Source organism: Polyodon spathula, chromosome 25, assembly GCF_017654505.1.
Source record: "Polyodon spathula isolate WHYD16114869_AA chromosome 25, ASM1765450v1, whole genome shotgun sequence".
Taxonomy (NCBI): Eukaryota; Metazoa; Chordata; class Actinopteri; order Acipenseriformes; family Polyodontidae; genus Polyodon; species Polyodon spathula.
The window spans coordinates 6,998,273-7,022,696 of NC_054558.1; the positions used below are offsets into that span (position 1 = coordinate 6,998,273).

General features: G+C 38.1%; 3 protein-coding genes and 1 long non-coding RNA gene across 5 annotated transcripts; 1 reads left to right on the forward strand and 3 right to left on the reverse strand.

Moving 5' to 3' along the window:
• Positions 1–592: 592 nt before the first annotated feature.
• Positions 593–5,637, reverse strand: LOC121299966 (epiphycan-like). 2 transcript variants are annotated; one of them, XM_041228262.1, is made up of 7 exons: positions 5,474–5,637; positions 4,045–4,228; positions 2,964–3,144; positions 2,422–2,580; positions 1,931–2,133; positions 1,500–1,595; positions 593–949 (listed from the first exon to the last, which is right to left on the reverse strand). In XM_041228262.1, the coding sequence occupies exons 2-7, from the start codon at positions 4,225–4,227 to the stop codon at positions 779–781; spliced, it is 993 nt and encodes a 330-aa protein (XP_041084196.1). In that variant the 5' UTR covers position 4,228; positions 5,474–5,637; the 3' UTR covers positions 593–778. The 2 variants fall into 2 exon arrangements, with proteins under 2 accessions (XP_041084196.1, XP_041084195.1); XM_041228261.1 differs by lacking the exon at positions 5,474–5,637 and adding an exon at positions 5,297–5,313.
• A 3,849-nt stretch (positions 5,638–9,486) lies between these two features.
• On the forward strand, positions 9,487–14,256 carry LOC121299967. Its single transcript, XM_041228263.1, has 6 exons — positions 9,487–9,679; positions 11,005–11,086; positions 11,650–11,750; positions 12,555–12,692; positions 13,008–13,048; positions 13,539–14,256. The coding sequence occupies exons 1-6, from the start codon at positions 9,625–9,627 to the stop codon at positions 13,869–13,871; spliced, it is 750 nt and encodes a 249-aa protein (XP_041084197.1). The 5' UTR covers positions 9,487–9,624; the 3' UTR covers positions 13,872–14,256.
• LOC121299971 lies at positions 12,525–14,321 on the reverse strand. The gene is made up of 2 exons (XR_005947487.1): positions 14,255–14,321; positions 12,525–13,200 (listed from the first exon to the last, which is right to left on the reverse strand). It is a non-coding gene; the product is annotated as an uncharacterized LOC121299971 (long non-coding RNA).
• Positions 14,322–18,343: 4,022 nt separating this feature from the next.
• Positions 18,344–22,935, reverse strand: LOC121300204 (acidic mammalian chitinase-like; the record flags this gene model as incomplete). Its single annotated transcript, XM_041228699.1, has 8 exons — positions 18,344–18,761; positions 19,192–19,333; positions 19,569–19,688; positions 19,925–20,110; positions 20,671–20,818; positions 21,762–21,995; positions 22,418–22,474; positions 22,736–22,935. Coding segments are annotated over 8 exons (1,224 nt in total), but the record flags the coding sequence as incomplete, so codon positions are not given.
• Positions 22,936–24,424: the final 1,489 nt, after the last annotated feature.

Here is a 24,424-nt window from a genome sequence, read left to right on the forward strand (position 1 = left end):
GTCTTCTTAAATTGTCCTCAGGTTTGTATACAGCATTGGAGAAGCTATCCTTGGAGCCAATAGCGATCTTATTGATCTGTGAGAGACAGAAAAGTGTGTCAGACTCGGAGGGTGAAGTGGACAGCAGCCTGGGGACAAACCTTGCGTGAACTCTTCCAGGTGTTTTGAGGGTGGCTTGGAGAAGGATATATACAGATTGGGTTTGTCGGCAATCAAGAGAAGCTGGGCCAGCTGGTGTGGAAAAAATAGAGAAAGGTCTCCCTCATGTGGTGAGAATGTGAAATGAATTTACTGTATTTTGAACACCTGTAACAGTATATATACAAAAGATCAAATAAATATAAAAAAAAAATTTATATATATATATATATATATATATATATATATATATATATATATATATATATATATATATATATATATATACTGAAACCCTGAAACCCATGGTATTTATGGTTGTTATTTTATTATTATTATTATTATTATTATTATTATTATTAGTAGTAGTAGTAGTAGTAGTAGTATAGGAATAAAAATAATAATAATAATCTTCATCATCATCATCATCATAATAAAAGGACAGACAAATTGAAAGCTTGTACAGAAGTTTATTTGATTCTACTCAAACACAGTTGAAAAGATTATAACACACTATTTTCTACAGAGTGTTGTGGTTTGTTCTAGGGGCTGTGCGGTTGTGAGAGTGGACGTTGGGGTTGTATGGAGACGGGCCGGAGAGCTGAGTGGTTAGATTGGGGTGCAGACTCGTTTGAGGGGCTCACTGCATTCTCCCTGTGGGGAGGCGCGGCAGGCAGAAGTACGCTTGAGGGAAGTGGCTGAGGTTGATGGGATTGCCATCCAGGCGGATGTCCTCCAGCGCCTTCCGCTGGTGAGTGGTGTCGTGGCGGTTGCAGAACGTGTCTCTGTGCATCGTCTGGATGTTGTTGTGCTTCGGATAAAAACAGAAACAAGACTGTGAGAAAAAGAAATCCCATCCCACAGAGATAGAGTCATTTCCATATAACTCATACCATAACGAGTCAGTAGTTTTGTCCAGTTTCTACATTTGTTTTTCAGAATCGCTTGCCCTGATTCTGTAAAAAGAGGGCCTACAAGACCCACTCTACCCTATTTATACTACACTTATCTGTATGTGAAGTCTGGTATTCTCTGGTTTTCAACATGTTGGTATTAACCTTCATTCTCATCATAGTTTGACTAGTATTTAAGTTTTGTCTCTGTTAATTCTGACATAGTGGCACTCAAGCAATGAATGACAAAAGGAGGGTTGATGTATTATTATTATTATTATTATTATTATTATTATTATTATTATTATTATTATTATTTTATTAGCAGACACCCTTATCCAGGGACATTTACAATTGTCACAAAATAACACAGTACAAAGTATCACATTTCAGAATATCTCATTACAGATAACTGCAGTTGTAAAGTACAATACAATGTGACACAGGGATGATTAATATGACTGGTACCTGAATATGAAAACTTCGAAGACTCTCAGGAAGCGGTATAGGAATGAAGTCAAGCCGGTTATAAGATAGGTACAAGAACTCTAACTGCGTCAAACCCTGAAAAAAGGAAGAGATTACATAAGGCTTTGCAATAGCAAAGCAATGGACCTGTATTCAGGGGTAAAGGCAGATGCACTGGTATGAGGTTCTGGTAGAATGGCACTGCAGTGGTTGCCCTTCCCACTGTCACCATGCATGTAAGTTACCTTTCGGATTATGAAGGCTGTGTGCCAATATTCAAATACCCCTGAAGTTCAGAACATGACAAGAAAAAGATAAAGCCCTAAAAAAACGCCTGACACATGCATGCAAAGTGCAGAGTCTGGTAAAGGGTGCAGTCAAGTTTGAAAATGAAATCGTTGGCTTTTCTTCAGACTTTCCCCCCTCCCCACCTTGAAGGCCTCCGGACGGATGCCTGCGCTGAGGAGCTGGTTGTTGCGGGCGTCGATGTATCGCATGGTGACTGGCAGCTCTGGCAGCGACCGGATCTTGTTCTCTGCAAGCAGGAGCTCCTGCAGTGCGGGCAGCTTCAGGAAGGCATCCTCGTCCAGCTCTGTGATGTGGTTTCCAGTCAGGTCAATGCGCTTCAGCTTGTCTGAAACACACAGCAGGGCAGTGAAGATGTGTCCCCCAGGGTGCTCACAATAACCCAGAGATGTATATTAAAGGGCATAGGTGCAGAACGGCCTTGCCACGCTCTTTGCCTGGTGCAGAAAGACGGGCCAGTGTGAAACACATGAAACGTTTTCTTTGAACCCTAACCCTAATTAAGAACACATTTCAATCTTAAACTCTGTATTCTAATTCTCTCAGCTGACCCGTCACTGAAAAGCCTGGCCCGTCTTTCTACACCTATTACAGACGAGCACGACAGCGGACGTACTTAGGTTGAGAAAGTCGTTGTCACCGACTCGCGTGATCTTATTGAATCGGGCGTAGAAGTAGGTGGTGTCTTTGGGCAGCGGAGGAACGTACTCAAGGTCCACATCGTCGCAGTAAACAGAAGTGCTGAGACACACACACAGCAGGCAGGTTGGCAAGCCTGGGGAGACAAGAGCATAATGTGAAGACCCAACACACACACACACAATCATGCATGCAGGCAGACAGGCACGCTCACACATGCATGCCTATGCATCCACTTGACACACTTTTGCATTTTGTTCTTAAGCAATATTTAGTAAATTGCCATAAAAGAAATATTGCCAAAAAGACAGAAGCAGACACATTCTCTCCCACATACAGATATAAATATTAGGCATGCATCATACCCATTATCTGATAATATCTAACAAGGACAGGCGGTCAGGTATTTTCCTGCCAGAATAAAACAAACTAAACAAAAACCACTAGAAATGATTTTGTTAGAAACTGCTGTAGGTTATTTTCAACAGTCCTTCATCGCAATTCTGTCCCAGGACTCACCCAGTCCAGTCTGTGGTCCGAACAGTCCTGGTCCGGCAAAGTCCAGTCTGGGGGGTGGGGTCGTGGATCGAGGGCGAAGAGGCACCTCCTCTTCCAGGTCTGGAGGTGGAGTTTCAGGCGGTGGCACGTTCTGACTGGCCGGTGTGACTTTGGGAGGTGGTGCTACTGTCCCAACTTCAATCTACCCCCAGAAACAAGTTTCCAACTGTCAGCCTGCAGCTCATGTAATAAAAAATAACTTTCCGAAGAGTGATATATCTCACCACCACCCACACAAATTGTGATTGTAGGCCCTGAATGAATTCTGTGTCTGTTGTAAAACACATCCTATGTATATATTGCTGCCATTTCCTTCCCCACTGCATATAACATATAAAAGAAACTACTAACCAAGAAATCATGAAGTTAAGGAATTAAAAAGTGTAATCTGAACAATGTGTACAATTCAAAGAGATTTGTGAGTCACTGTGACGGGGTGCCCACCCCTTCTGTGTATTATTATTATTATTATTATTATTATTATTATTATTATTATTATTATTATTTTGTGTGCGGACGGTCGAAAGCTCTCCGTAATTATTATTTATTATTTGAGACCGGCGAAAAGCCAGTCTTATAAAAATGTGGTTTGCATGAATGGGGTTGAATCCCCAGCTCGTGAGAATGTGGCTGAAGCCTTAATAAGGTCACTGTTTAATAGGTAACTAAGGCTCCAGCCAAAGTATAAAGACCCACTCGGGCTCAGAGTACAGGAATGTTAGAGTAAAAGAGAAAGACAGAGCGAATGCTACTGTATTACAGCAAACAAACATACTCGTTTTTTTTTATAAGAATTGTTAGTGTGTGTGTGTGTGTGTTATTTTACTTTCGCCAATGTGCCATTTTCTTTAGGTGTGTTTTGTTAAACTGTTTTGTTTTTATAATATAATTTTAAAATAATTTATCATTTTTAACACCTTAAGCACTCTCTGGCTTTTTGTTTTTAATGTTGTCAATTGTAGGCTGAAATATATGCGTTGAAATATATGTACTGTCGTTCCAGTAGAATGGCGCTGTGTGCTGTACAGCAGGCGATGCTCACTCTCTCTCTCTCTCCCACCACGCTCTCCAGGTCCTCGTAGTCATACAGGTCCCCATAGTTGTTGAGGTCAATGTTCTCCCAGTCTGTCTCGCCAGTGAGGTGGTAGTTTTCCCTGGGCGGGGCGCACAGACACACCTCCAGCAGGGACAGTGCTAGCGCTAGACAGATCAGGGGCTGCTTCATCCTGGAAGCAGAGTGAGGGTGAACGTTTAGACACAGAACACAGAAACAACCCCAGTAGGATTACTGATATCAATAAATCATTACCCACCACGGGGTTAGGTGGTGAACTCGAACCCTAACCTCAAACCACTGTCATCACAATCATCCAAAAAAGATACTGTAATTCTGAATACACTTTAAAATACTGGTACAGTAACTACATGCACACACTTTAGGTATTATTTACTACATGCAGAAGAACACCAGTCTGTGTCTGTGAGAATGGAACGCCCTATGTTAATAATACGGATTTAAAAATATGATCTTCACAATCACATCCTTTTATTACAGCTGCAAAAATAGAATGCTGCTTGCAATAACGTAGCAGCGCAATGCCCGGGTGCCTTGACTCAATTCTGACATTTGCGCGAAACACAACCAAGTTCAAATAAACCAAATATATATATATATATATATATATATATATATATATATATATATATATATATATATATATATATATAGTAATCGATCCCATTTTAATACATGCAACATGCAAACGTGTCCACTGGATAAAGAAGTTTCTTAAGTTTTACTACATTTTAATAAAAGTGTATAAATCTTGCAACCAGTACTATATAAAGAATGATGAACACTCGGATATAACGCTCCTACAAACTGTAAACTGTACTTGGTCTAACTTCCGTTTCTGCCTCTCCCTTTTGATACAGTATGAACTGATGGAAAGCTGCGCTGGCACTTTATAACACAGACATCTTATTCAGCATTCGTTGTATAACTAAATAAATATTAGGCCTATTACGCGGTTATCTTTCCTAATGTATTTAATTTTTTTCTGCGAGAGAAGCTGCGGCTTTCTCGTAGAGACAAGACGCTTCAGCCCAGCTCAAGCAGCCAAACCCGGGGCGAGTCCATTCCCTCTCCCCATCTCCCCATCTCCCGACCCGCTCTCCTTCTCGCACTTGGTTTGATTGTCTGTCGCTTCGAACTGAACTCCCAACCCCCGTTTAGCCAGGCTATTTATCGCTTAAAAACTGCACATTTGTAAAAAAAATATAGCGTTGATTACATGCTGCTTCATGCATGGTAAATTCGCTGAATGCTGCGTTTTTGCTTCACTGTATGTGCATTATAGAGAGGGAGTTATTTTATTTCGCATTTTAGTTAGATGTGTGCTGTTACGTGTCCTGCGGCGCTCCTCACCTCCTGTGCTGTGTGTCCCGACGAGACCTTCAATAATACATACCTCTCTTGTTTTCTGTGTGTCTGTGTCTCTCCCTCTCTCCCTCGCTTTTTGTGTCTCTCTTTATTTTCAGAGGTCTTGCTAGTATAGGCTCAACTGTCTAGACCCCCTGTTGAATATTTTTTTTCTCCCCCTGAGTGACACTAACAGGCTACTGTGTTATGTGGAAGGAGGGTTCAAGAAGTTTGGGGGAGGTAAGGCGAGACAGGCTTATTAACTCACTGCCCCCTAATTTAACCCATTCTAGCCTCATTGTTACACTGTGCTGTTTACTGTGTAAGTCAACTGCTATTATCTAACAGGGGTGTCAGACTCCAGTCCCCAAGGGCCACAGGGTCATCTGGATCTCATTCCAACTTAAGCTCTCAATTAACACAATTGATCTAATTATTCGTTCAAATGGACACGTTTCATATTTTTCAAGGTCTTTTACAGTTGATGATCAAAAAACAAACAAACATTTGGGTCAATGTACAGTAGCTATAAAACATTGCAAGACCTGAAGAGAAGTGTTACCTTTGTCCAGTTAATCAAATCATTAGACCAACTGAGTAATTGAGGGTTTGGGTGGAACGAAAACCAAGAGACACTGCGGCCCTCCAGGAGCCCAGTTTGACCCCCCTGATCTAGCAGAATTATACAATACCTAAAATGCATCTAAACATTATTATTATTATTATTGTTATTATATTATTATTATTATTATTATTATTATTATTATGGACATATTTTGTAAAGCTCAACACATCTAAGTTTACTAGTTTAGGATAATTTAAAAAAAAAAAAAAAAAAAAAAAAAACAAACAAATGGTATATGAACATAATTTAGACGTTTTATTTATCATGTAATCAAAGAAACCACAAAAATCTACTGGAAGCCATAATAGTAGTACAGTATTTTATATACATACATTTTTCATTTTTTGACAGTTTTTTGCTCAGTATATGGAAAACTACAAAGCGGTATGGGATTCAATGTGTGAGACATAACAATATTCAGCAGGTTTCATTCAGGTTTCTATATGGAGGGTGCTGCAAATTGTTTGGCCATAGCTGAAGATTCCATTTTAAAAACTGGCATCACTGTCCCTATAACACCAAATAACCAAATAACAAATAACAAACAATTCAGTAACAATTGTTGTATTTTAACTCTGCAGGTGCAGAGCGTGTGTTAAGCAGAATATAAAAGCAAAGGCGTGTATGCATATAAGAGTTCTGTGCGTTGCTGTGATGGAATAAACTGATTCAGTTTCTCGTTGTTCCCGGTCACCTTTATCTTACTAATTACAACACAATTTAACCCTGCTAGAATGACTAAATAAATCATACATTATGTTAATCACAGTTATCGTTCTTGTGGCTATTTAAAACCTGTTAAAACGTTGCTATGCAGCAAGGAGAGTAGAACCATGACAACAGATGGAATTGTAGGGCAAGAGTAACTCCCACAGATAAAAATCTTGCACTTAGAGACTATCATCTCTTCAACTGGGGCCCTGGAAATAACCTTGATGTTACTGGTGTTTGCACTGGTCCCTGCCAATGGGATGCCGGGCTGTCACAGAGACGTTGGCTGTTTGTCCACTGTCTGTACAAATAGCTTATTTTCTTCTCCAGGTTTAACAGCCTGGTATAAACCTCTGCACTCAAGCACATTCCAGCGGTCGATCTCTGAGAGTCTGTATTCATCGGGGTGATGTGATGGTGCATTGTGTTTATCCCAGCTGCTACCATGCTTCACTATGGGGCTACCCATACTCGACTAGGCATCTGCTATCCATGCCTCACCAGGCTTAAAAAGTAACAGAGCATGTATTTTATAAATGCAATAACAAATATTTCTTCAGATTTCTTATAGTTTAGGACAAAACATATGCTATACAACTATCACAGATCAGATAGTTTGCATCAGATGGAAATAATGTCACATTAAAGTCAGGGGGCTTAGGGTTATATCTTGCAAACAGATTTACATGTTAAGTACACTGTAACTATGCATAACAGCATTGTAAGTACATGTAAGCACACATGTGTTTACTAAGTCACTACAATGCAAATACACTTTAACAAGAGACACCCTGTGAAATGTTCTCATTTATTCTTTTTCTTATTTAACATTATACAGTTTTATGGGAATATGGTAAAGGGTGCTGTGTAAGATCCCAGCTGATTTATTTGATTTGTTTAGGATTATGCAGCTGGGTAGCAGGAGATCTATCCAGCTGGAACAAGCTGCTCTGATTCTGTGCAATCTGGTTGGGGCACTCTAGCTCTTGCTGGGTCAGACAGAGGATTATGGGACCATGCTGTGACAACCTGTTATGTTTGTTACATTAGATTAGCCATCAGTATCAGACTATTGGGAAGCCCAAGACTTATTGGCCAGACTTCCTTTGTATGCTGATAGACCAATCACCACCTCAGGAATCTTGGTTTCTCCCTTAATGGGATAATTATGATGCATCAGTGAACCAAATATACTGTTTTCATGGAATTGCCCTGTGGGAGGAAAGCACCTGTTTTTAAAAAGCATTTTCTGGTTTTCTTGTAATCAGAACAATGTGCACCATATTTAAGCCCAATTAACATTAGCACATACCCCGGAGGTACTGAGGCAGAATTTCAATAATTTCTTGCAAGAGGAAAAAAAAGTAAAAAAAAAAAGTACAAACTAGAAAACACACTGTGCAAAGATTACTTCAGAGCTGCTTGTGCACGCTAGGAAAATAATGAGTCACTGCTGGCACCATCAAGACTGCTTAACACCATCAAAAAAAATGCTAACGGTCTTATTTTTGCAATGAGGTGCACGAAATAGGGTTTCAAATGTTCTGACAGATTGGATCTGGTTATCCAAGTTGTCAGTTTTCTCCTCATGATATCGCTCTCAAATATGCTTTAAGAAGGAACCGTTTGAACTTTGAGCTTTTGTACCTTCAGGGGTTAAAAGTTTACTACATGTATGCATCTCATGATTAGAGAACCCGAGAGAAATAACACAGATGCATGTGAAAAGCCAATAACATCTGTAACTATCAGACACTCAATAATGCCGAATGTACTGCAGAAATACAAAAAGAAGCTTGATAAACATATTGATAAGAGTGCTCACCAAGCTTTCTAAAATGATTTTTTTTTAATCTGTTATCGACATTACAATAGTCTTCTGCTGAAGAGCTACCGGTTCTTTATTTGTATTTTGTACTTTAATTACGCAGACATTTAAAAGACAACACTGTAGATAAATAACGTTGCTGCTGTTTCCTCATAATTATCACTTCATCTGTATTAGCAGCTCCAGTGGTCTAGATGCAATCAAACCCACAGCAAGGTACCAGGATGCAGCGCTTCATAGCGTTATAGTTGAAATACTGAATAAGCCTGAATAATAGTGAATCCAAATCACATTCCTAGCACATTCAAAGGAGACAGAAGTGAATAAGCCATTAAAGTGCTCTGTCATGTTCTCATGTGAGACTTGTCTGAAAGGCAGACAAAGCGAAGAAGAAGTGACATTCATTTTAAAGCATATTATTTAAAGTAAGAAATTCCCAGGATTTTATCTTCAGGATAGCCAACATTCCTCACTGCCTGTCCTCCATGAACTGCTCAAACAGGAATGTCTGTTAATCTCTGCCGAAAGCAAAAGTTTAAAGCACAGTCACTAGAATGCACGTCTATAGGCCTCTGTATTCCTTCTCTTCCTTCCCATTGTAGACATGCAATAAATTTCTTTTAAGTAGATATTTCATTATTATTATTATTATTATTATTATTATTATTATTATTATTATTATTATTATTATTTTATTATTATTATTAATAATAATAATAATAATAATAATAATAATAATAATAATAATAATAATAATAATAATTGTAGCAAAGCAGTTGCTCAGATATAGGTTTGTTTTTTTCACTTTTGGCGCGGATTATGGTAAGCCACATGTTAAAGAACATCATCAACATTTTCCAGTGTAGGATCTTGCGTAAATGCTTGCAACATCCTCCACTTCTCTTTATCTTTAATCAGGGGCAATCTAATCATCTATCAGAGCCATAGGCAAGGCAGGGTATTTTTCAGCAGAAGCACAGCATCTTGTTTTAGGGTCAGGCTCCGTGGGCTGACCGCTGTAGGCTGGCCGCTGAGAATGGCGGTGCTCGGTGCTTTCGTGCTGGAGCTCCTAGTCTTGGTCACGGTGACAGGTAGGGACTCGCAGAGATCTATTTTGGGGTATAAAATAAAAACTTAAAAAAACACAATAGTTAAACAAGTATTTCTGCTGCTACAGTGCAATAAATTTAGAGCTTTTATTTAACATCATGTAACCAAACAAATTACAAAATGATATCGCAAATGTCTACTGGAAGCCATAATAGTGGTACAGTACTTCATGTTAGATTTCAAAATGTAAATTTTTTTTTCAATTTCTGGCAATTTTTTGTTAAGTATATGGAAAACTACAAAGCGGTATGTCATTCAATATGTTAATGTAACATTATTCAGCAGGTTGCATTCGACTTTATGATGCAAAATGAGTTAATTCTATAGGATGATGTAAAACGTTTGACCATAGCTGTAAACACATTTGTATAAATGTAATTTTATCACCCTGACTATATGAAAATGTAAAAAAAAAATGAATAGGGTTTTATTTTTTAAAAGGAAATAAACAGAGAAATGTTTCATTGAAAGTTTCACGGATGCAGGCATCTAAAATGTCGGTCTGCTTGACTTATTTGAACATGAAAGCAGACGAAAGAGCTAACAGTAATAACACATGTAATTACATGTACACAACCACATGTATACATGCAGCATTATTCAAAAGACATTAGCAAGTGCAAGGATATTACCATGTAATTACCTATAATTAAAGCAAATGTATTTTTATTATACAGTCTTTTTCCTGGATTTTTTTTTTTTAGAGTTGCATGATATACAGTCCTGTCTCTTAAGATTATTATAACATACATTGAAAACCTTCCACTTGGTAGTATTGTCTGCTACTATAACTTAGTCATTATTAAGGTATGTAGAGTATTTACTAGCTTGTGTTAGTTTACTACTATCCATGTTTCAATAACAATGTTTTCATTAACACTGTCATTCAGTTCAGAACATGGATGTACTATTTATAAGGACACTGCAATCACTCACTGCACTGCTGTATATTATTGTATGTAATGTACAGAAGTAAGTTATTTAACTCTTATTATGCAACTGCACAATGGGGTCTATTTTACGACAGATCTAGCTAATGGTTTAGTGATGGCAGCCACAGGGTCAGTAAATCACCCCTTTAACGTAATTAGTCTGTGGGATTAATATCATGTTAAAGGTTGGCAGGATTCAGAATGATGTCTGTTTAGATCATTAAAAACACCCCAAACAGTGCAATTACAAAAATGAACGTTTTGTTTGTAAAGTTTTTATAGATGTGGTATACGGAAATTCTAGTGCAGAGCTCAAAGAGACGTTATAATATTCAAAGTGGTCCCATGTGTTTTGGTGTGCTTCCCTTTTATAGCTGCACCTACCCACGGTCCTGTGACCAGCACCAGCTCTATATCAACTCCCAGCCTGTCAGACACCAAGACCCTTATTCTCAGGTGAGCTTCTAGCATTGTGACAGGATTAATAAGCTTGACAGACGTCAAAGGGAAAATTAAATAAAAGAAGAGGTAACACTTTACATGAAATGTCTCTAATTGTTGTGTATTTACATAGTAGCTACACTGTGAATACATGTGTACTAACACATATTCACAATGTTATTATGCATAGTTACAATGTACTTAATGTGGACATATTTTTGCTTGATATATGTAAGCACACAATTGTATCTGAAAAGAGTTAGGGGTAAGTTTAGAGTTAGGGTTAGGGGACTTAGTCAGTTGCTTCTCCTTTAATAGTTTTATCCTGGTGATGTAACAGATGTCCCTCGAGGTCACAAAAGGAAGGATCTGTGACAATACAGACCTATCTGAAAACTAGCAAGTTTTAGAAAAATCCCATCATGGGTCCAATTTTTGTCCTGTTTGAATTGACGTAAGCCCCTCCATTTTGTTGTGCAAGAATGATGTCTGGATGTGGCTGAGAAAGACAGAGTTTGAATTCAGTGCAATAACCCATTGCTGCTAACACACTAAATCAGTCTCTATTCTGTTTCCAGAAAAGGAGCCCCGGTATTCTTTGGGATTATCGGGATCCTGGCTTTTGTTTTCCTTGTGATTCTAATCTTTTTCATTAGAAAGATGCTGAGAAACCGAACAGGTGAGTTCCCGAGCCCCAGACCCTTGGCCAGCAGGCTATTGGTTACCGTGGAGGCGGAGATAGAACCTTCAGATTTCACACAACAGCATGTCTAATCAAATTAAAGTGATGGTGGATGATTTGTGGTGGCAGGATACTTGAATGAAGGTTTGCATTCTTGTATATTAGAATAAATGCTTCCTTTTAGACTGCCAGTGTTTCTTTATTAAGACAAACATTTTAAAAGATTAGAGAGACCATATGGCTCACGTTTCACAAGGACATACATATAGCGATTAATCTAGGAACCTGTTACCTGTCTCCTAACTGTTGGACCAGCACACTAAACAGCAAACCGTAAATTGATTCTTTGAGATCAGAAAACGCAGAACGCTTAGCTGTTCCAAAAAATCGTCTTAAATCAACTGGAGCTTTTTGTAATCATTTGTGGAACTCTACTTCGGTTGATCAGGCAGTTTGAAACATTGGATTCTTTAAGGTCAAAATTGAAAACATGCTTTTTATTAATGTGCTTTTATATAACTGGAGTGTATTGTACAGGTGAGCTCTCTTGTTTTGTTTATAGCTCTATTTGATTGTGCTCTCACTTACTACTGAATTTATTGTATTGTATAACTGCTGTTATCAGTAATGTGATTGTAACAACTGTAAGTCGCCCTGGATAAGGGCGTCTGCTAAGAAATAAATAAATTATAATAACTTTGCCCAGTGCTCTGGGGTGCCACGGTGCCAAGGCTGCTATATAAAAATAAAAAGCATTGGGGCACAATGGAAGATGTATCATTTTTTTTTTATTAATTGCAGGTGTTACACTTACTGAACAGAACAATGGAAGCAATGTTCGGCTGCAGGACTTTCATAACACAGCCACCTCCCAAGCAAGCAATAACTACACATTCCCTCAATACCAGCAGCCCACCCCTGGCACCAGTAATGTCTATGGTACAGCTGCTTCTATTTCACATCTCATTCCACGGGTGCATTCTTCGATAGTGAAGTTTCCATCCAACTCAATGCCCGATCCCAACTCAATTTCCATGATAATGCGTCCTGCCATTTACCACAACTCTGTTCCGTTTAACCAGCTAGTCAAATTAGACGATGGATGTTAATATTTAGCATGGCACCATTCATTTTGGGATTGCGATTCATAAATGGATTTGGCAGGCATCCATTTATGAATTTACCTTCTATCTCACAGTTGACAGGCTGACAGTTCATTTTATTTTCCCTTCTTGATCTTTCTCTTTTTTTAAGGGGATGATGACGACACTTCCACAGACAGCTCAGGCAGTTCAGTAAGTAAACTATAGTGCTAACTTTGAATGAATGAAGAAGTAACAAAGAATTTGCTTTAATTCGATTTCTTTATCCCTCAGTGCGTGCATCCTTTTCATTCATCCATCCACTGAATTCATTCATTTCATTCATCTTTGTATAAGGGGCACATCTAAAAAAAAAAAAAAAAAAAAAAAAGATAAACACATCTGATAAACTATTGCCAAGCTACATTCAAGACTTTGCAATTGGGTGTAATCTCTGGGTTGGTAAACGGATATCATTGATGGGGGAAAGATTGTAGGGGAAATTCTCAAGCATTAACAGTGCAATTGTACACTGATTCCGATGTGGCACTTACGGCTAGACTACTCAGTGTCACAGAGGAAGTCTGATAGTGCCATCTTACTGCATGTGCACTTGAAGAGTTGATACAGAACATTGCGAGGGGTGCATGAGAACTTCAACTGAGAGCACTGCTCCCTTCACACACGTGTCTTTACATTGCAGTCTGCAGAGGAGGCCAGCAGAGGCATTGGCTTCTTCAGTGAGGTGAAGAGGGACAAGGCAGGGCAGGAGGAGGACGATGCCAACGACTACGTGAATGTTTCCAAAAGAGAGCCGGAGGAGTCGGCAGACTATGTGAATGTAGACCCGTCTGAGGGACGAAGGAGGGGTTCTGATGATTATGTCAAGTTGGAGTCTGCCACAGAGCCTGATGAAGAGGAGGAGCGAGCGTCTAGAGGACTGGAGGGAGGGGGAGAGAACAGCCAGGATGCTGTTGATTCTGACACTGAGAGCGACGAGGACACTGTGGTTTACACCCAGATTGCGTTCAAATAGGGAGGGCCACAGTCAAGCTCTGATGTCTTATATCTGGATTGGTTATCTGCACTATTCACGCAACAGTCACTCAAAATAAGACAAATATTCATTCACAAAGTGAAGACATTGACAAGAACATCTACATATAATGCCAAGACTAAAGATGTTTTTTTTAATCCATTGCTTATTTTATGAAAACTTGTTTTCCGCTGACAAATAAAATTGTGAACTTTATTTCTGCTTTTAAAAAACAAATACAAAATAGCATATTCTAAACCCAGATCTGAACCCCGTTCTACAGTTGATGACAAAACACCAGTTAGTAACGTTAAGGTTACATGTTAAGGTTACATAATGTTGAAGCCATGGGTGTTCCTGCATCTAGCAGACGAATCAATAACCTGCTTAGAAGACAGTACGAGACCCCGTCCAGCCAAGGAAAATGTAAACAAATCCTGAAATAAAAACAAAACCTCCTCCCCCCCTTCCCATTTCCCTTGGTCACCACAGAATACGGGAATCTAAAAAAAAAAAAAAAAAAAAAGATGTTTAGGGACTCATTTCCAAGACTAAAGAGGCCCTACAAGCTTCTGAGATTTTTTTTTACTTTCTGAAGAGCTAACAATTGTCTTTCAACAAAAAACCTAAGAAAAAATGGAAACTCTGTTTCCCATCTTGTCTGTGTGTTTTTGCACAGACAGCTGTGATGAAAATTGATGGGTAACACTTTGCATGAAGCGTCTCTAATTACTGTGTATTTACATAGTAGTTACTTAGTAAATGCATGGGCACTTAAACACAGTTATAATATAATTATACATTGTTACAATGAACTTCATGGATTTTTTTTTGATGATATAACATAAATCCTTACCTTAACAGCAAACCCTATCCCTAACCCTAACCCTTTTCTGATACAATTGCATACATATGTCGTGCAATAATATTTACACATTGAGTACATTGTAACTGTGTATAATAACATTGTAATTATTTGGATGTACACATGTATTTACTATGTAACTACTATGTAAATCTACAGTAATGAGAGACACTGAATGGAAAGTGTTACCCATTGACGACATCTCAGCACCTCAGCAGGTTTAGGCCACAGTGGGACTTTCAACCCCAGTATGCTTCTAATGCTATAGACTGGTCACAGCAGGTGGAGGAGACTCATATGTACATTAAAATTATACCTTTACACTCTGAATTTGCTTGAAATGTATATTTGTGTGTGTGTGTGTGTGTGTGTGTGTGTGTGTGTGTGTGTGTGTATATATATATATATATATATATATATATATATATATATATATATTTGCAAGGCAAAAGAACTGAGAAACAAAGCTAATTTATTTTATTATAATAAAAGAACCATTGCTAATATACAGCTCTGGAAAAAAATAAAAAGCCAATGCAAAATTTTTCTTAAATCAACATCTCTATATGTACGGCAGCCATTCCATTCCAGTGTCTGTTGAATTCCAACACAGGCACACCTCATTCTACTGAATGAGATACTGATTAGGGGATCACCTGAACCAAATCTTATTTAATGAGGAAAAGTATAAAAACCACTCCTGTGGTCATCACTATCCTCTTGCAATAGGACCAGCTGGATGGCAAAACAGTGCTAGTAGTAACTCAAAAGTAATTGGAATCAAAAAATAACTACTGACCATGCCCAAAGAGTTGAAAAGGAAAGTTTTGAGTGAGGAAAAGAAGGGTTCAATTCTGGCTTTACTGGTAGAGAGATACACTGAGCGTCGGGTTGCTTCCATCCTTAAAATTTCAAAGACGGCGATTCATAAGAACAAGGTCAAGCAGCACACATTGGGGACAACAAAGCTACAGACCGGCAGAGGGCGAAAACGACTCTCCACTGACCGGGATGACTGCCAACTCATTCGAATGTCACTCAGCAACCATAGGATGACATCAAGTGACCTATAAAAAGAATGGAAAACGGCAGCTGGGGTGAAGTGCACGGCGAGGACGGTTCGACAGTCGTGCAAAGCTAGAAAACAGCCCTTCATCAATGAGAAGCAAAGAAGAGCCAGACTGAGGTTTGCAAAAGACCATAAGGATTGGACCGTAGAGGACTGGAGTAAGGTCATCTTCTCTGATGAGTCCAATTTTCAGCTTTGCCCAACACCTGGTCATCTAATGGTTAGACGGAGACCTGGAGAGGCCTACAAGGCACAATGTCTCGCACCAACTGTGAAATGTGGTGGAGGATCGGTGATGATCTGGGGGTGCTTCAGTAAGGCTGGAATCGGGCAGCTTTGGCATGAATCAAGCCAAGTTCAAGGTTGTCCTGGAAGAAAACTTGCTTCCTTCTGCTCTGACAATGTTCCCCAACTCTGAGGATTGTTTTTTCCAGCAGGACAATGCTCCATGCCACACAGCCAGGTCAATCACGGTGTGGATGGAGGACCACCAGATCAAGACCCTGTCATGGCCAGCCCAATCTCCAGACCTGAACCCCATTGAAAACCTCTGGAATGTGATCAAGCCATCAAACAAAGCCGAGCTGCTTGAATTTTTGCGCCAGGAGTGGCATAAAGTCACCCAACATCAATGTGAAAGACTGGTGCAGAGCATGCCAAGACGCATGAAAGCTGTGCTTGAAAATCAGGGTTATTCCACCAAATATTGAATTCTGATCTCTTCCTAAGTTAAAACATTAGTATTGTGTTGTTTACAAATGAATATGAACTTATTTTCTTTGCATTATTCGAGGTCTGACAACAATGCATCTTTTTTGTTATTTTGACCAGTTGTCATTTTCTGCAAATAAATGCTCTAAATGACAATATTTTTATTTGGAATTTGGGAGAAATGTTGTCAGTAGTTTATAGAATAAAACAAAAATGGTCATTTTACCCAGACACATACCTATAAATAGTAAAACCAGAGAAACTGATAATTTTGCAGTGGTCTCTTAATTTTTTCCAGAGCTGTATATATATATATATATATATATATATATATATATATATATATATATATATAATATATATATATAATATATAAAATGATGCACTCAAACTGTATACACATGCTACTGTACATGCCTTTGTAAACACATGCACACATAGACACGCTGTACAAGCATAAATATTATATCATTTTCAGAATATAACATGACATTTTGAAGAGAATTTCTGCAATATATATATAAAGGCTGCTTGTTGCATACAGTGAGTAGTATACTTTGATTACAGAATTCCATCTAGTATACTTTCGGTTTTTTGAGTATAGTATACAAGAGATGTAACCCAAGGCATCTTAGAGCTCATACACAGAGCTCATGTTGTATATAGGTTATTATAGTACAGACATACATAGGCATGCTTCTAGTGTGATATAGAAGAAATGTATATTGCTTTGTTGCATTTGTTTTTAAGAAAATGTTTTATTGTTTATAATATTGTGTATTTCTAATCACTTTCCAATTGTAGGATTTTTTTTTTCTTCAACATAATATACACGTGGCTTCGTCCAAATAATACACATTAACAACAAATGCTACTCTTTGTGCGCGTCTCTACATTGAAATACTAAGCTGCTGTTTCTGTTTGCCTCTGTGCCACTGTTCTGGTTCTGCAACCTCTAATTTTAACACTGAACTGTAATTCTTTCCTGTTGTTTTCACTGCATAACTTTTTAAATCTTTGATCAAATGCATCAGGAAGGAAATATACAGAAATAGACACAGCCAGAACATACAGCTGTGGCTATGAGAGGATGTGGGGTATAGCATGCACTTTCGGAAGCTGTGCTATCATAAAGGTGATTATTGATTTGTTAGGTGGCATGCAATTATGGGCAAGACTGAGGTGTCTCTAATTACTGTATTTACACAGTAGTTACTTAATTACAATGTTATTATGCACAGCACTTAACACATAAATCTTTTTGCACAATATATGTAAGCACCCAATTGTATCAGAAAAGGGTTAGGGTTAAGTTTAAAGTTAGGGTTAGGGTTGGAGATAGCATTATATCATGCAAAACTATACATATATGACAAGCCAAATTATCAATTTAGAGATATCTCAAACTGATTCAGAGATATCTTTAAATAGTGTTTTGCTAGCATGGTACGCCAAACTGTCATTTAGAGATATATCGAAATAACTTACTTCTCATTTAGAGATATCTCTAAATGATTTAGATACATCTCTAAATGAACATGACGTTGTTTCAAGATATCGCTAAATGATTTTGAGATATCTTAAAATGATTTAAAGATATCTGAAAATACATTTTAGATCTCTCATTTAAAGCTCCATTTAAAGATATCTGGAAATCATTTTGAGGTTCTTTAAATGCTTTTCTTAAAATTATTTTGAGATATCTTCAATATTTAGAGATACCAGGAAATGATTTAGGGATATCTCTAAATTAATTTGTGGTATCTCTAAATGATCATTTGACCTGCCAAATGCATGATAACATTGTAGTTATGTGTAAGTACACATGTATTTACTAAGTAACTACTATGTAAATACATAGTCATTAGAGACAATTAATGTAAAGTGTTACCAACCTTCGTGTGAATAAATGTACAAGAATAATGCAGTAAAATACATTTGGAATAAAAAATGTATTTTGCAAAAATCATTTTTAGTATTAAAACAAAATTCTGTATCTTTCAATGTGATTAAACTTTCTAATTAGTCGCTTTCAGGGACATTCAAGTTGGCAATTTTCTGTTTTCCAATTAATTGTTTTTTTACTGCAGGAAGCAACCATTTTTCTCTTAAAATAAACAAACAAATGCATAAATAGATAAATAAATCAGTCCTGTTAGAAGTATCCTGGAGGAAAGGGCAGAGGAGGTGGCTTTTGAAGGAATCTTTTGGGTGGTGAAGGTTGTTTCTGGTTTAAGAACAATATCTGAAATACACACATTTCAAAAGAAAGAAATTTATTTTGAGTATCACTGCTTTCCTAGTTAATAACTGTATCTCAGGAATAGTCTGTTTCTCATGGACTGATGCGTCTACCGGCAATATGGCTCAACTGTTTATAATACCACAAGCGTGTAATTAAGGTTTTAAAATTCGTATTCTTGCCTCTTAGAATGATCAGTATCACCAATGGTTCCCTTTTCCACTGTTAAATATCTTTTGTTTTTTTTTGCTTGAATATTATTCTTCAAATTACAGAAAGTTTATGCTATAGATGAAAGCAATTGAAAGAGATAAGGTAAAAGAGGGAAGCTTGGCCTGTTATGGATGCACGAGGAGTGGGGTTGACTGATATTGTCCAAATATTCCCTGAACAAGTAGATCAAGAATGAATCACTCCCGAAATCCGTACACACCTGTGCTTGTGATATTCAGGCAGCTTCTCAGTTTCTTCATCAGGGGGTAGGTACCACTGCCACAGAACTTTCCACTGAAATCATCCAGATCCATTGAATAGATCATCACTCCACCTAGCCTGCTGTTCTTCATCCACTCAGCCTGAAAGAAGATACACTGTCTTACATGCTAATGTACAGTACTGTGTGTGCTCACTACCTACTGACTGCCTACAACAAATTGCACTATAATTTACAATACCAAGTTGATTATAACAGTAGACTACACTGGATATCTATATTTGATGACCACTTCCCATATATGAACAAAAGCTTGAATTCCATTAGGTTCATGGGCTTGTCTTTAGGCGTGTAGGCCCTGTCTTTGCAATACTCACTTTCCAATGAAAGTTTTTCTCGTCGTCGTAGCCAATCCACTGGTTGTCTTTGACGACACAGGGCACCTTCTGGTCTGACAGCCAGAGCGAAGTGGCCCCAGCGCTAAGCTCAGAGCAGACCTGAAAGATGCACATAAAACAATGGATGAATGGACACCAGACTCTTTATTCTCTACAGCCAGAACCAGCTGCTACACACTCTGGGGAAGCAAGGAAAGCGTAAAAAACTCTTGAGCAAATGCCCAGATTTATTAAGAGCACATTTTGGATCATCAACCCCGATTGGATGAAATATCATCTATCTCAGCTTTGATTGGTTGAAAGTGAACCTATCTGTGGCCCTGATTGGTTGATACCTCGTAGTAGGACCAGAATCCAGCCTCTTTGGTGTAGTTTCCAGGTTTTCCTGTTCCAGTGATGGGTGCACCCACGCCATTTTTGGCCGGATCAGCAAGAGTGAAGCATCGGCCATAGGTCGGGAAGCCCAGGAGCAGCTTGCTCGCTGGTGCTTTGAGAGTCAGCCAGTATTTAATGCCAAATTCCTATGGAGAGGTAAGATTAGGGTTAGGGGCCAGAGGATATACTGTACAACCTTAACATGTTGGTGTTAATGTCTTGAGAAGAAGGAACGCCATTCATGTTCTCAAATATTGAATGCAGTGAATGAGTGTAGGGACCTTATACAGCATATTCCAGGTGCCAAATTTACTGCTAGTTAACCAATCAGTCAAAAACGTTATTTATCCAGATGAGTCAATTGAGAACAAATTCTCATTTACAATGACAACCTGGCTCACACCACAACAGCAAACATAAAACACAATAAATAAGCAGTAAAAAACCCCATAAAACTCAGCAGCAACCTCAGATATGAACTGTTCTAATTAATCAATCATGTAGATCTAGACTAATCGATCAATAGAAAACTCCTAATATATATATATATATATATATATATATATATATATATATATATATATATATATATATATATATAATATATATATATATATTAAAGAAAAATTAAGGACATTTCTTATGCTGTTATATTCTGACCCCAGACCCCAGTCCTGTCCTGGCACAAACCCCAAGATTCACTTACCACAGTTGCTTGGCTGTTAGGGTTGTCTGCTGATGCATAGAGTGGACTGTGGTGGCTAGTGACCATCATCCAAACACTATTTAAATCATAGGTCATCACACTGATAAAATCCACATACCTGGGGAATAGAAAAGTACAGTCAATATTGCTGTAACAATTATTATGTAAAAGAACTCATCGTATCTTATTACTATTATGAGTGTGATCTACATTGCTTATCAATCATTATTAGAGAAGTCAAAGCAACATTATCATCATTTAAGGACTCTAAAGTACAGTATTCACAAGTTTTATCCCAGATTTGTGACTTAACACTGGTAATTCCTTCCATACAGACTGGAGAGAATTGCTTTGAAAGTATCCTCAGCACCTCCTACAGTAAAGTTTTTAACAAACTACACTTTGATTTGCAGATGGACGGAAATGTTCAAAATCTGGTTTTGGTTGAGATTGAGAGAACGTCTATGTGCCCCTTTACAAGTTTTACATACCTACACGCACACTCTCTCTCGTATTGTATTACTCAGTAGTTAGTTTGCAGGAGGGACTCACTGGGGGAAGAGCATAACCTAATAGGCAGCGTCAATGACGGCTTTCCCTCCAGGTGGACACGTCGCCACAGAGATCAGTGACGGTGTCTCTAGGCTGGCTGGAATCCTAGGCCTCCTTTCGTGAAGACTGAACGCAACACTGTTAAAGACTCGCGGAGGACTTTGTATCCGCAGCACTCCTTTAATACAGACCTTACATTGCTATTGTCAGTAGAATAGAAAATACACTGTAGCACTTTACATTGTGTCTCTAATAACTGTGCATTTACATACTAGTTACTTTGTAAATACATGTGTACTTACACATCATTACAACGTCGTTTTGCATAGTTACAATGTGCTTACTGTATATTTGTTTTACCTTGATATAACCCTAACCCTAACCCTATCCCATATATCGCGCAAAAGCATTTACACGTCAGGTACAATGCATAATAACATTGTGATTTTGTGCAAGTTCACGTGCATTTACTATGTAACTACTATGTAAATACACAATAATTTGAGACACTCAATGTAAAGTGCTGCCAAATCCTGTACATTTCCTGAAAGTGAATGTCCCCTCTAGGCTCCAGTAGGAAACCCAAGGTAGTGGTCACTGTCCTCACCTTTACAAGCAGAGTGAAGCGCTGCTTGTCTTCAGCGGGACTCCCATTCCTGGCTGGGAACTCCCAGTCAACGTCAAGCCCATCAAACCTGTACTTCTTGAGGAAGGCTATGACCGAGTTGATGAAGGTGGCTCGATTATCTGAGGTGGAGACCATTGTTGAAAAGCTGCAACAGCAAGGTGAATGCCAGGTTAAACTTTCTCACACCAGTTTGGGAGGTCGGCAAGCATCTGCACTTTAACTGAATCCTAAACCTTTAAATTAATCCCAGCACTAATCAGATTGGCAAAACTTCAATTTCAGTCCCCTTGCAGGATGTTGAAATATTATTTTCTAAGACAATACATTCCACATGGTTCACTGAGTACAAATCAAAGAGTTACATATGAGCACAATATTCCATCACTGGCAGAAAAGATAACTCAAAGTATGTTATTGAACAAGTGGGAGCAATTATTTCCAATAGGTTTGTTTTATTTTATTTTGGTTATTAAACTGTATGAAGCAAAGATAGCAGGGTCTATGCAGCTGGTTTAAAGGGAAGTATATCAGATACCCTGATACATATAAAAACAGAAATAAACTTACAGATTTACCCCAAAGTTCCATCCTCCTATAGAAATCAGGGTCTTCAGTCCAGTGTTTCTGGTTTAAAAAGAAATAAAATGCAATGAAGAAAAAAATATTAGCAGCATACCCATTTGTGTGTGGTAAACAGGCTGTCCCTCACAACACAAGTTCATCTATTTGTATGTGAATGGAATTGTTTACATGTACAGAGGACCAGCACAGGACCAACAAAAAGTTGCCTTAATAGGTGTGTGGCTTTACTATTGAGGAAACATTGTTAAAACATTTTTCAAAGAATTTTGCTCAGATGCTATTTAATTCAATCTTGCAACCTACCTGAGTTTCAGAGCGTTGATTTTGCCATAGGCTGTCTCATCATTATTCTGGTAGGTCTTCAGTACCAGGCTGTCTGTAAAGGTTGCGACGGAATAGATGATATGGGTGCAGATGGACGGATCCACATTTTCAGGCACAAACCTACCCTTGTCTGGACGATACTGAGACCAGTTGGTGTAATAGCACACATATTTGTAGCCTCAGCCTGGATAAAGGGAATGGGTCAACTTTGAAATCAATTAATAAAAACAAAAGAAAACAACAAAAAAAAACACATTAACTTAATTTTTATATTTTATTCAACGTCATGTGATCAAAGAAACTGCAAAATGATATTGCAAAAGTTTATTGGAAACAACAATAGTAAAACAATATTTCATGTTAGATTTCAAAATGTCACATTTTCAATTTGTCAATTTCTCGTTAAGTATATGGAAAACTACGAAGCAGTATGTAATTAAGTACGTTAACGTGTCATTAAATCAGATGGTTTTATTCGACTTTATGAAGCAAAATTAATTCAATAAGATGACGCACAACGTTTAGCCATAGCTATGCACTATATGTATAGTTTACATGCGTAAACATTTGTTGCTGTAAATATGTCCCTAGCGAGACATCCATAAAATGTGCCGTAGATATTCCCTGTTGTGCAGTATGCATATTAGTTAAAAATACCGGTATGCACCTTTGCATGATGAAATTTCACGTAGCTCCGCAGTTATTTTTCTTAATGTGATTTGCACAGTAATTAGGTAACAATGTGTATTAGAATGATTGATCCATTTCTGGAATATTTATTAGAAGGAGCGTACAAACACTGTTTACTGCCTTGGTAGGCTAGTAATGATGTCAGTTCTTGAATACCTGCCGATAAATACTTCTTAAAAGACAGTTTCAAGTAAGAGTTGCACATTTTTGCCCACCCCTGTTTACTAGGAAACATTAACACACACCCAAAGACATTTGTCCGGTCCAGGCCCTACACACTGTAAACCGGGGCTTCCCAGTCCTGGTCCTGGTCCTGGGGACCCCCTGTGTCTGCTGGGTTTCATTCCAGCTGAGCTCTCAGCTATTCATGAGATTAAGACCTTTTTAATTGTTTTCAGCTTTTAAACAACAGTTGAAGATTTCAAGTTAACTCTATGATTTTATAAGAAACTTGAAATCAGCAACTTTTTAGGAGCAGAGTACAATTAAAAAGGTCTAACTAGAGCTGCTAGCAACTATAAAGGCTTCCAAAGAAAACGTGGTTCAATCATCGTAAATAATCACCGATACAGTTCGCTACGTTTCCTATAATTAGTTAATGGGCTACTTAAGTTGTATCGTGTACAGAGCATAATCTTACGCTGAAGTTTACACACATTATTAGTTCAATTAAGGGTTTAATTAAATAATTGAGAACTCAGTTGGAATGAAAACCGGAAGACACAGGGGGTCCCCAGAACCAGGGCTGGGAAACCGTGCTGTAAACAGCATATGCAACAGGATGCACGGAAGCCAACTGTATAATGCTGTATATGGATTTACAGATGTAGCTTTAAAAAGGCAATGGACTGAGCCCTTTATATCTGGTGTTCGTTTTTTTTTTGCATTTTTCTGTTTAAAAAAAAAACAAAAACATTAAAACAAAACAAAACAAAGTGAATACTGCAGACTTACCCAAGTGAAGCTGTAGCAAAAGCA

Bases quoted from the DNA above. Each gene is read 5' to 3' on its own strand.
- LOC121299966 (XM_041228261.1), bottom strand. The intron at 2,134-2,421 runs GTACGTCCGCTG...TGTGTGTTTCAG, and splicing joins CAACGACTTTCTCAACCTAA to ACAAGCTGAAGCGCATTGAC. The intron at 950-1,499 runs GTACCAGTCATA...TTTTATCCGAAG, and splicing joins TTCGAAGTTTTCATATTCAG to CACAACAACATCCAGACGAT.
- LOC121299967 (XM_041228263.1), top strand. From the start codon at position 9,625: ATGGCGGTGCTCGGTGCTTTCGTGCTGGAGCTCCTAGTCTTGGTCACG. The intron at 9,680-11,004 runs GTAGGGACTCGC...TCCCTTTTATAG, and splicing joins AGTCTTGGTCACGGTGACAG to CTGCACCTACCCACGGTCCT. The intron at 11,751-12,554 runs GTGAGTTCCCGA...TATTAATTGCAG, and splicing joins GATGCTGAGAAACCGAACAG to GTGTTACACTTACTGAACAG.